The sequence below is a fragment of the Nyctibius grandis genome, chromosome 1 (genome assembly GCF_013368605.1).
Source record: "Nyctibius grandis isolate bNycGra1 chromosome 1, bNycGra1.pri, whole genome shotgun sequence".
NCBI lineage: Eukaryota > Metazoa > Chordata > Aves > Nyctibiiformes > Nyctibiidae > Nyctibius > Nyctibius grandis.
Window position 1 is genome coordinate 50,281,445 of NC_090658.1, and position 12,130 is coordinate 50,293,574.

A 12,130-nucleotide genomic window follows, 5' to 3' on the forward strand; every position below is an offset into this window, starting at 1 on the left:
AGCAGCAATTTTCAGATGTTAGGGACACCCTCTTAGAGAAACTCAGAAATTTACTCTTTTTTTTCTGCAAAGTATAGATTAAAAAGGACGTACTTTAGACGGCACTCTGAGTGTTTCACAGGACCTCAGTTGTTCTTTTGCCATTCATCTGTCGTCTTCTCATCAGCGTTGCTGACTCTTGTTCCGCTAGTGAGATTAAGGTAGTTTTCAGACTGGCAGTGGATTTCCTGTAGTCGTATTAGCTGGTGGGAGACTATCACTCAAAAACCTCTCTTTTCTCCTGGTGGGAAAAGAAAACAAATACATACAGGCACCATATCATCCTCCTTTCTTCTTCTACCATTTTGCTATGTCTTGATGATGACTAGTTTGGGATGTTTGCTTTGCTCTGAGTGCACGCTGAAGCTGGTTTTAAAATGGTGTATGTGAAACAGTTTTAAAATGACTGCTCTTCACAGGGGGGAAATCACCAGAAACAGACACAAATTTATCAGTTGGCACAGAGGAATAGTTAGGAATTAATCTTTTTCTTACATGTCTTTGCATTGGATAAGCTATACAAAAGTTGCAGATTTTCCCCCCTGTTGCTTAACTTTTAAGAGTCCTGCAAGCTATTTTGGAGGGAGTTTAAATGGAATCAGCATGAGAAAATATGCTAATTCATTTTTTATACATGAAAATCAATGAAAAATTAGTTAAAGTGCAACATGAACTTACCAAAAATCAGTTGTGCTAGATTAATCTGGTATTTTACTTGATGAGATAGCCATATTTTTCTAAACAAAGTAAATTAAGTGGATCCCGTGCCTCCATTATAATAAAGTATTTGATTCAGTGTTGCAGGGGAAATTCATTACTCAAAGATGCTTCTTAGTCCAATAATGGTCCAATGATTGTATAGTACCTATACCATCCATGAATATATCACAGGGGAAAACACCACAGAGAGAAAGGAGCTGTTTCAGCTAAAGAGTTGCCCCAAGAGCAGGTAGGAATAAATTAATCGTGAAATGTAGTTAACCTGGAAAGTAGAAGAAAGATCGCGACTGCTTAAGAAGTGAAGCCCTGGAAAACACTTTCCAAGAAGAGCTCTGCAAGAGATATCTGACTACAGTGAAACTGCTTGGCCTGTGAGAAGGACTCAATGACATCCACGTGAGTGCTGCAGTATTTGACACTGGGATGCAGCGTCAGGAAAGTTTTTCAGAGAGGTTATTGAACCCTCCTCATGCCAGCCATCTAAAATTAGGTGTTCAGGTGCTAACCTCCTCCCTCCTGCACCCATCCAGCCTCTTCAGTCTGTGATGCCACTGTTTCTGACGAGGAAGAAGGGAAGATCGAGGAGAAATTCGTTTGTGGCACTGTGATTTTTTTAAAAGCTATGTGAATGCTGTAGGTTTTTTGAAGCAGTTATTTCCAGCATCGGTTTATCAAGCATAGTGCTGTCCCTTGAGCCCAGACACCACGTGTTTATTACCCTCACAGGGATATGTTCAGATAACAAATGTGATGCTGCTCTCTCCTGAAGTGTGCAGGCTGCAGGTCTACCCAAGTGCTCAGTGCACAGCCACCAACATGCAGCGCAATGCAGCGCAGCACTGCAGCTGTGGCTCACATAGCACCTCACCATGGTTGTCATGGCTCCCCTGCAGAACCAGGGCAGAAGCATAAATTAGCGTAGCAATCTGCTCTTCTAATACAGCTCCATTGTGGTATGGAAGCTATTTTAGATAGATATATATTACACTACATACCACAATCCATAGAGTATGTTTAAATTTTGTTTACCGTAAGTAGACAACTGGTGCCACTAAATGAAGTAAGGATAGGAAGCAATGTGAAAACTAGTGAAAATTTGGGGTGGGAAAGGCCTACATCAACCAACATCTAGCTGGTTGACAGCAGTTAATCTAAGTAAATATTGTAATTTATTGCCTGAATGTAAAAGGAGTGGAACATCCTTATCTCCTATGGCCACAAATCCATTTGTGGATGCTCAGCACTTCTGAACCATATACGTTTATTCAGAAAAATCAATAGGTCATATCTCATATAATAAATATATCTCAACCATTAATTTTTTTTTATTATATATTTTGTTTTGGAGGATGGCTGTGCCTTCTCACTGTCTGTCTTCAGTTAAATGATGGTGTACTTGGTGTATAGATTGTTTTTCTTTCACCTGCTAATGAACTTGGCTCCTTCCCCTGCTGGTTTTTGCTAGGCTTTCTTTTTTTTTTTCCCCTCCATCTCTCTTTTCGTCGCCTCCCCCAGGGATTCAATGTATTAGAATTAGAAAAGATAAGAATCCATATAAAAGGAGATGAGTTAAAGAGAGCAAAATCTTTTTAACTGTAAGCTAATGCTTTAAGCCTTTGAGTGCTACCAGACATCTTAGAGAAAAATTGCTCTAATAAGTTCAGTTTTTTTCCTTTTTAACAATTAACTGGTTGGGGCAGAAAAAGGGTATTTCCATACACTAAAAGTGTGGGAGGATTTTCTGATGCTGTCTTTCGCTCTCCTCATTTCTCCTTGTTTTTCTTGGTCTGTCACTTATATGGTCTATTAGGGAAGCTGGTTTTCTGCCAGTCTGAAAAACTGAAGAGAATTAAATGGTATCCAAATGATTTATTAGCATTTCTCTCTAAGTAGTTTGCAGTATGATGTAAAATATACAAAGAAAATATACCAGTTGGTGGAATATGCATAGATTGAAAGGAAGTGAATGTGATAGTATCATTTTCATATGTAAAATTTTAATCAAAAGTGGGAACATATTAGGCAGATAGTGATAAAATGGCCTGTAACCTAGCTATCAGAAGAACAACCAAACAATCTCTTATCTGTTATGTTCTGTGAAGAGGGATTAATGCTACAGTATGAAGAGTTGGGTTGTGCTAGCAGCTCCTTGCCAACCTGCACTGACCAGGGCACAGGCTAGAATCAAACTGAATGATCCCTGAAGGCAACCTTAAATGGGGCACGTTGTGATTATTAATATCAAAACAAACGTATCTGAAAAAGACTGAATTCTGGTCTTGAATTACTATGTTCTTAATTATTTTATTAATTATTATTCAGTGGGAGTTTTACTATCAACAACAGTAAAACTTCATTTACCACCAGTTAAGTCTTTGACACAAGCCACAGAACTAAAATTGTTCTCTGCTCTGTTCTTTTGCTGCTCAGTTTGTTTGAATTGTTTTATGGTAGCTTAGTATGTGTCAATGAGTATCTCATAACAGAAATCTTGAAACTCATCGTTACCAAGCATTGCAGAGGATAGTACCTGCCTCTCATTTAGTATGTGATGATGACTGCTGGGACCAAATTAAAATTTTGTGCTGGTGAATTTACATGGTTAATCATGACCAGACAGGCTTCCTTTTCTGCCTTCCTGCATATTACTCATTGCGTTGGAGATTTTGGATGGGACATATTCTACAAAAGCTTTGCATCAAGAGATCTGCATGAACAAGTGATTGACTGAAATTGCAAAAAGTTGTGTATATGACTAATACCTTTTCAGCTGTGCTGCAAGAGCCTTGATGCCCAGACTGCCATCTCTGAAGCCAGATAAACTGGTCTGCATGATATAACATGCACAATTCTCTTGGGAGGCCTCTCAAAGCAGTGGGTTTGTAGTTCATCGTACCAGCTGAATTACAAGGCCACAGACCTCATGGAAGTTGTACCTGTTTCAGTTCAGGAAACAAACGCTGTACACCTTTGAGAGTCATATGAGCAGAGAGGGGAATATAATTAGAGAATAAAAAGAAATGTATTTATATTTGTCAGCAATGTAGTGAATATGTAAGTAGTGAAGTCCTCACAAGAAAATAAAATATCCTTTTGGTATCCAAAGTAGTCAGCTCTGTAGTAATTTTGTAGTAACTGTACAGCGGCATTGGAAGAATCAACATGAGACATCAAAGCAATACAGTCTTTTACAAAATCCCATCATAACACTTGTATTATTCCCAGTGCAAGAGATGGTCTTTATGAACAGTATTTTGAATGTTTATGCTAGCTGCTATATGAAGGTATCCAAACCCTTTGCAAACACTAATTCATTATGCTTCATACCTGGCTAATAATGAAAAAAAGTTAATGCATTTTACAGATGATAAAACTGAATGGCTGATCAGCTCCCAGCTACCTGGAAAATTACTGGAAATGTTGAGAGGGGAACCTGGCCGTCCTGACAAGAGTGTCTCTCTCTGCTCTCCAAAACTGGGTGGTATCAAGTTTCTTTATAACCCTGAATTTTATCCTAGGCTCACAATACTTTAGCAAACTTGGGCTGAAGTAATTTGCACAATGTGCTCTCCTTCCATCTGCTAGGAAGATTCATCTGGCAATTACCCCAGGCTGTGGATTTTTTCTGGTTCGTTATCTTCCTTAATGACCTACCAGGGTCGCTTCTTGAATCCATTCTTTCAGGAAACACGGCCCTCTTTTCCAAGGTCTTCCACATGTGTATCTTCTGGGGTCTCCAGTGGTGGTATTTTGCCTACTGAAATTGGAGATTGCCCTGAAAACTAGAGAAAGGAAGCACTGCAGAGTACGTCGAGACCTAAGCAGGGGCTGGATTAGGTGATTCCAGAGGCCCCTTCCCATTGAGCTTTAATTCTGTGGTTCTCTTAATAGGCAGCTGAACTGGAACAGGGAATATTTGCCTTTCTTGCTAAATGCTGGTACAGAAAGGAAGTCAAGGTTGGAGGGAGGCACAGCCTTCTGAAGTACTGGATGACAGAAGGTGGCCCTCCAGAATACCCAGGAACCAAACCACTGGAAGGCAAGGGGCAGACAGATGGTTTATACAGATGGGGAAGTGGGGAAAGTGAAAACTGAGTCTCCCAGCAAAACTATAGGGTCTGCTTTAATAGCCAAAAATACTAGAGTTTCTTCACACCTAGGCTCAGCTCCTTGTCAGCCTCCTGTGATCCATACAACTCTATTTATGTGCAAGGGTGTTAGCAGCAAGTGCTCACTTCTGTTTGCATGTTTAGGTTTAGCAAGATTTTCGATTTTTTTAAAAAATAAGCTGGAAAACAGGTTATGTGTGGTAAAGTAGTAGCTTTAACTGGTGAGATGAACTATTACAATTTATATATTTTTTCAGTCGTCTTATTTCATTTTTAACCTTCAACAGATTTAATCAGGACTGCAACTGAGAAACCAATGGTTTCTTCCAGCTGCTGCTTAGTTGAGTTAATTGAAGTAAAAAGCTCTGGTACATTTAACTCATGTAGCTGCCTTTCGCTTTAAATATTGATGTTAAGTGCATTTCTTCTGAATCTGAATTAATCTCAACATTAGACCTGTGTAATTGGAGACACGTGGTAACAAAGTGCTAGCCATTAGAGCAGCGCAGTAAATATTCCCTACAGCCTCCAGGACGGTCATTTCCCCTGCTTCCTCCTGCAACTTAAATTTCTTTTTTCCTTCATTCCTTCCCTCTTGGACACTGCATCTGAATTTCTTGACTTTAGGTTGCTTGGCCCCTTGCACCCACAGTGCATTTGCAGATCTTTCTGTGATATTATGGTAGGTGGGAGCTACAGTCGTCTTCTTCCCACATAGTCACTGACCAAGCAGTTGCTTATATATATATCATCTGCATCAGCAGCGTCAAGCCCATTTCTGCCAAAATAAATGAGCTGTAGCAGTCATTATTAGTGCTGTTAAATTAGATTTATTATAACAACAAAGTAACATGAGCAAGTGTAAGTGAACATTAGGTACTTAGCCTGAACGTAAACTCTTTAGAAATCATGAGGAGGGTTTGGTACAATACGTACCACTTCTGCTACTGCCCTGGGAAGCAATGGTCTCTGCCCCTCATCCCCAGTATATCTGAACACTTTTACGAGGACTAAGGCTCTAATAGGTTGGAATTACTTTGAAAATAGTGCTTGAGCTTCAATGCCATTTAAGCCGTTTTAAAAATTCTCCCCCATCATGTTTCTCTCTAGAAGATGAGCTGCTTTCCTCCAGCTCTACCAGGCAGGTCTTCTCTTGACTCTCCTAAACCAAGCAGGCGTTAACACCTTTGTGTGTTCCAAATCTTGTTTATAATTGTCAGCCATACACACTTCTTAAAAGGGTTTTCTCCTTGTTTCTACTATGTGTTTCATTGCCTTGATGTAACTTGTTACTAATGCAGATTAATCCTTCAATTAATTATAGTCAATTAGTTATCTGGCTTGTAAACGTCTCCTCTGCCCTTCTCCCAAAACTAGCATAACAGTTTCACAGTTATAACTTTCTAATGTTTTCATATATTTTTCTTATGGTATGGCTATATTTAATCTAGGAAAAGGGAAGAGTCATGCTGTGGGGCAGTCTGACACATGTTTTGGTAATGAAAGGACCCTTTTTTGCACAAATGTGCTTCCTGAAAGCAGTGAAGTTACTTGTGTGATAAGGTACAAAAACTACATAAGGGTTGCAGAGTCTGTCCTGCCCTAACAGGTATTTAATTATAGCAATGAATATTAATTAGTAGGTACTTATTATAGTAGAAGAGATCCAAAGCCTGAGTCACAGACATAAGCAAGGAACAGTTCTCCTTACCCTCAGTGGACATTGTCCTCCTTTGTGTCTGGGCTGAATTACATTCTGGGTGTCTTTGTGTTTGGTGATGCATAACCTTCATTATCCCTTAGTCAGAGGAAACAGCTGCCACTCATAGCCCCCCGAAACACTGCGGCAAGACCTCCATGAGAGGCCTGGTATTGAATCCATATTAGGTGAGCTTCTTTGGCTCGTGGGGTTTTGTTTTGTTTTGTTTTTTGTTGTTGTTACAAATGTGAAATTCCTGTCAAATTTACTGAAGGCACTAATCTGTTTCAAAGGACCCACAACTGATTGATGTTTTCATGTGTGAGTTAGGCAAATAACTGATGATGATTGCTGAGTTGTGCTTTGAGATTTGAGTTCAGTTAAATGCAACACTTGCAAAATTCATCACTGAATACACCCCGGGGAACCAAAGTAGGAGAGAAAAAGCACACTCAAATGCCTTGAGAGTATGGGGTTTGTGCATGTTTCTCCTGCAAAGTATAGCAGTGGCATCTCTAAGTGGTGCAAATATGCAATCAAAATGGTGGTTCGACCCAAGTTAAAGAGATGGGGAGTGGCATGTTGAACCCCTTTTCCTTGCACCACAGTTCATGCCAAACACCTAAGAACAGCCATACCCATTCAGACTAAGGGTCCCCCAGCCAAATATCTCATCACTGGCCATAAAACGGGTGCTGGAGGAAATGGCATATATGACACTTCTTCCCAAACATACTGAAACTTGACCCCAAGTATCACTGTAAACAGTTTGTAAAGAGTCGTGAACCAAACAGTCATGTTGGTCCTTCATGTTCTGCATAATACAGACTGGGTGTGTCATTTTTTTTCTGAAGTACAGCTTGTTGGACCATTTCTTTTCCTCAAGTTTTCGGTTGTGTTGGAAATAGATGGTGGGTGTGGTGTCTATCAGCTACACAGACCGTCTCAATGCCCATTTGATTTACCATTTTGTTGTTACTCCACAGTTTGAGATGCTGACAGGATCGTTACCCTTCCAGGGAAAAGACAGAAAGGAGACAATGGCACTCATTCTCAAGTGAGTACCAAAACTGCTTTCGTTCCTCTAACTGTGAATTAATTGTACCCTCCAGGCAGCCTATAGGTCCTAAGTATGTGCAAGGTAGAGAATAATAATGTGCATGGTGAGTTTTTCAAAGCTATGTAAGGCACGAATTTGGTAAGGCACACACAGCTGATGCCTACGTGTGGCTCTAAAATTGCCTTCAGAAGAAATAGTAGGAAGTGAATTACTGAGAGGGCCTTACAAAAGAAATGTACCTTACTTTCTGGAATAAACAATGTGATCATCCACACAAAAGTGGGAAGAGTCAAATTTCTGCAGGACAGTTTATGTTTTGTTGTCAAGTTTCAAATCTTTTCCTTTGCAAATTTCCTGTTAATTTAATGTCAAGTGCAGACATAAGTATTTGAAGCTTGTCTTTGCTCAATATTATATTTTTTCTCTGTAGCAGTGAATTGCCAAGGGGAAAGTTTTATTCTCTTTAATCAATATGTGGTTTAGTATTATTATTTTCCTGAAGTTTTGTTTGTTTGTTTAAATTCCTCTTGATTCCCAAATTTATTCCAGCAAGCTAAAAAAGTGAAAAAAATTCTGTAAGAAAATTACTTATTTAGGTTGCAAAAGGTGTTATGAGATTCATCAGATCTACTGTACCTCTAATGAAGCCAGCAGCAAAACCTTTAACTTCAACAGAAAAAGATCAGGTCCTCACTCTGTATTGCATTATGCTTAGGTTAGCTTTGGTCACTGAATTCATGTGTCTGCCCGTCCTGACTACTACAATTCCACTTTTTAAACCACAGTGGGATGGAGAAAATTTTTGAAAAATCTATTTTCTTTTCAAGTGTTGTGTTCTTTCAGAGCCAAGCTGGGAATGCCGCAGTTCTTGAGCACAGAAGCCCAGAGCCTGCTGCGAGCCCTCTTCAAAAGGAACCCCTCCAACAGATTAGGTATGTGCACGAATTTGATCAGGGCATTTGTTATGTGAGCTCTGCCTTGTCAGGTGGTGATTGTTTCTCTCGGTGCATCTTCCCTGATAGTTATCCTCTTTGTTATGCGGCATTTTGCATTCCTTCCCGGAGCATAGTGAACCTTGAGCAGTACTAGAGAAATTTACAAAGAGCACAGGCAAACCATTGGAATCTAAAACACGGTATTAGCTTGTGTTTTATTTTTTCAGTGAAGAGAGAGAGTAAACTGCCAGCATTTATGAGGGGTTTAAGATAATTGCTGCATATGATAATATAGGGAACTGAGAAACAGGTATCTTTTTAATTCTGTATAATTTAGATGCAAATCTGAGGTGAGGAGCAAGAGGGAGTAGAATTTGTCTCTCCCATTCTCAAATATGTTTCGATGCTGTCTCGTTCTGTTTGCTGGGAACATTTTCACAGTAGGCTTTCTTCTTTATTACTAAATGTACTATCTCCTTTCTTACTGATGTGTTTTCACCCTTTGTTAATAATCCTATTTAAATTGTGATAAACTAGAAGGATGTATTGGATCATGTATCTTATGCCATCTGTACCTTTGTTTTGGAGTTTTATTAAGAAATTAATTGCATTTGGTGAGGTCATGGACAATGCCTGGTGCATGATTTTCATTGCAAATTTGATCTTCGTTTTTTACATGGAAAAATAAGAAGAGTCATATCAAGTGAGTGATATGAAGATAATAGCACTGTATTGGTTTTCATTTAAAAATCATATCTAGTTCTATGAAAAATTTTGGAGGTTTCTTTTTTCCCCACAGCTCTCATATTCTGCATTTCAGGTGAACAAGGGAAGAATTTGCTTCTAAAGGGAAGGGATAAACCTTTCCTTCATATCTCTGTTGGGTTTTTTGTGACCTTAGGAACAGGAATCGACCTTAGGAGCAGGAATTTAATCCTTCAATTCTGTAAACTGTTTCACAAGAAGAGAGCTGATGGGTCAAATTTAAATATGTGGTTGACTGTCATTGCCATCCATAGGAGTTTTGTCAGCTAATAAATGACTTCTCTTTTAGAGAATAGCATAGACTGGTTAAATATTGAGACTTGTGAAAAGCAATTTGCTGTTCTCTCTTGCGACTGTTTATACTTGTAAGATTATTTCAGACTGGAGACGTAAAGTTGGAAGCAAAAAGCTAAATTAGGAAGTGGCTTGTTCTGAGATGTGGAAAGAGCAAAAGGTGCAAGAGAGGTTTCTCCCTTTCAGTCTTGCAGGACCCACACTCACTTCTCAAATGCTGGAGGTGGTGCTGCTGAAGGTCTGCTGCTGTAGCGGTCACAGCATTAGTGGCCAGACAGGCGGCAGAGCGCGAGACGCTTGACAGCCCACTTCCATCACCATCTGCCTGAGGGATGCAGTCTCATCTGCAGCTTCACCTGTGGTTTTCTACTGCAGGTCCTGCAGTTTCTAATAGGCACACGTGGGCGTGCATGCACACGTGTGGAAGATGGACACTCTGCTCTGTACCCTTGAGCTTCTGCTTGACCTTTTCATGCTCTGGTAGCTCTGTCCCTTGCTTCAGGTGGGGCAGTGTCTGGGCTACTGCAGCCTTCTGCTCTATACTAAGGGCCATCAGACCACTGCATTTTAGGTGAATGGATGTTTTCTGCCTGGCTGCAGCAACTCAGCCAGAGCCCCCCAACTCATGCAGAGGTCAGACACAGTGTCTCAGCTGTTTTCTGAGAGAGCCTGGCTCCTGCGGACAAGGACAGTATGGAGCAGGCTGGCTGCCTCTCGCTGTGACGGCTGGGAAGAGCAGGAGCCAAGAGCCCTTGCTCCACACTGGGACCAGGGGACAACCTGACTTCCTGCAGGGCTGGGCAGGGATTGGGAGCCAGTACTGCAGCATGCTACTGTGGCTCCTCTCTTCCCAGGGAGACACCCACACAGCCTGCAGAGAGAATGCCCTCCCATAGGTTTTACCTCTTGACCTAAATGATAGCTCTTGTAGTCTGATACGCTGGAGAGGTGATAGTGGAAAACCACATTTTCTCAGCAGGTTTCAACTGCTTTCAAGCAATTTGCTTGACATTAGAGAAAATCAGAGTCTTGGGATTTCTAGGTTTAATCTGCATTCAGAAAAATAAGATGCCGCATCAAGTATAAACTTTCTCCCACTCCACCCCTCTGTTCCTTTCTGCTGTTTCCTCCCTGTCTCTGTCTCTTGCTTTTGTTCTGCTCTGCTCATTTTGTGGCTTCCCACAAGATGCTATCCATCCAAAATGGGGCTCCAGTGAAGCTGGTGAGAGTTTCTGGATACTGATCCTTAAATAAAAAGCTACTCACTAAAATAAGCAAAGTTGCTTAGTTTCAGCCATGACAATTCTAGCCCCCATATCATCTCCCTTTTAATAATGGGGAATTGCTAAGGGTCAAGGTTTTAAACCTGAGGTTTATTGAAATACTTGGAAGGCTGAGAGAAAGGAAGAGATTATTTATAACACAAACATCCAAGGAAATAAAATCTAAAAGAGTAAGAGAAAAATAGATCTTAGCATTTCAGGGATAGCAGTGGAAAGCTTCTGAAGGCGCGCTCTGTTTTAATGGATTGAGAATCAGCACAAAGGATGATGAGAACAGACTTGTTGGTAATGAAAGAAGCAATACTTAAATGGTTGGCCTAAATACTGAACAGAAGTCAGCAGATAAAAGGACCGCTTCAACTTTGTGGATTTTAGCTTTTTCTGGGAAAGGAATAATAGTCTGAAGTTAAAAAAAAAAGTAGGCTTAGACATCCTGTTTTGAAAAATCTTTGGAAAATTAATGAAGCGTGCTAAAATAAATGAGCCATATTATGGATCAAACACTTGTTTTCAGCCATTGTTTCAGAAGTTTGCAAATCTGGAAAGTGTTTGTATTTAGTTCCAAAGTATTTTTAACATTGGCAAGATGAAAGATGCTGAGCTTCGAAAATCATTTTATTCTGACTACCATCTTGCTTTTTGCCATTTGATTTTGATATCTTAACAAACAGAAGTAAAGATTGATGATGGATTCTAAAATTTTGCTTTGAAACTTTGTTTTGAAGCTTTGGATTATTAATGGAAGAAATATTAGAGTTGAAGGGAGATACTCAGACAAGGCTGACAAGGAATTTAGTAATCCAGTTTACCTGATTCTATTTTTAAGTCTGGTGCCCATATTAATGCTTTAAAACAAATTTTTAAGGAAGGGAAAGTCTTCCTTCCTTTGACATCCCTTGTTAAGGGCACTGTCTGTTCTTTTCTGAGCCTATAAACTGTGCTGTACAAATAGGCTGCATAGCGCTGCTTTGGTAGTATTGCTCTGATTAAGTACAACAAATTTCAGATTATGGATGAGCATAATTTTAAATTCTTTAAAGAAACTGTCCTGGTTTGGCCTAAACCAGGCCAATTTTCCTTTCAGTGATTTTTACTTTCAGCTAAGTCTTTTCTAAGTAACTGCACTTTCTGAAAGTAACTGCATGTTTTGCAGACAGTGTCTGCTTCTAGGACTGATAACACTCAAAGTTTGTAGTTATCACTGAGGCACTTGTAGCGATGTTATT

The 12,130-nt window shown here is 39.9% G+C and overlaps 1 protein-coding gene across 2 annotated transcripts in view; it reads left to right on the plus strand.

The window, feature by feature from the left end:
• RPS6KA2 (ribosomal protein S6 kinase A2) overlaps positions 1-12,130 on the plus strand; it is a 202,825-nt gene that overhangs the window by 134,309 nt on the left and 56,386 nt on the right. For both annotated transcript variants that reach the window (XM_068405539.1, XM_068405624.1), the window contains exons 9-10: positions 7,554-7,624; positions 8,471-8,559. In XM_068405539.1, coding sequence (XP_068261640.1) covers positions 7,554-7,624; positions 8,471-8,559 — 160 coding nt within the window. The remainder of the gene's footprint in view (positions 1-7,553; positions 7,625-8,470; positions 8,560-12,130) is intronic.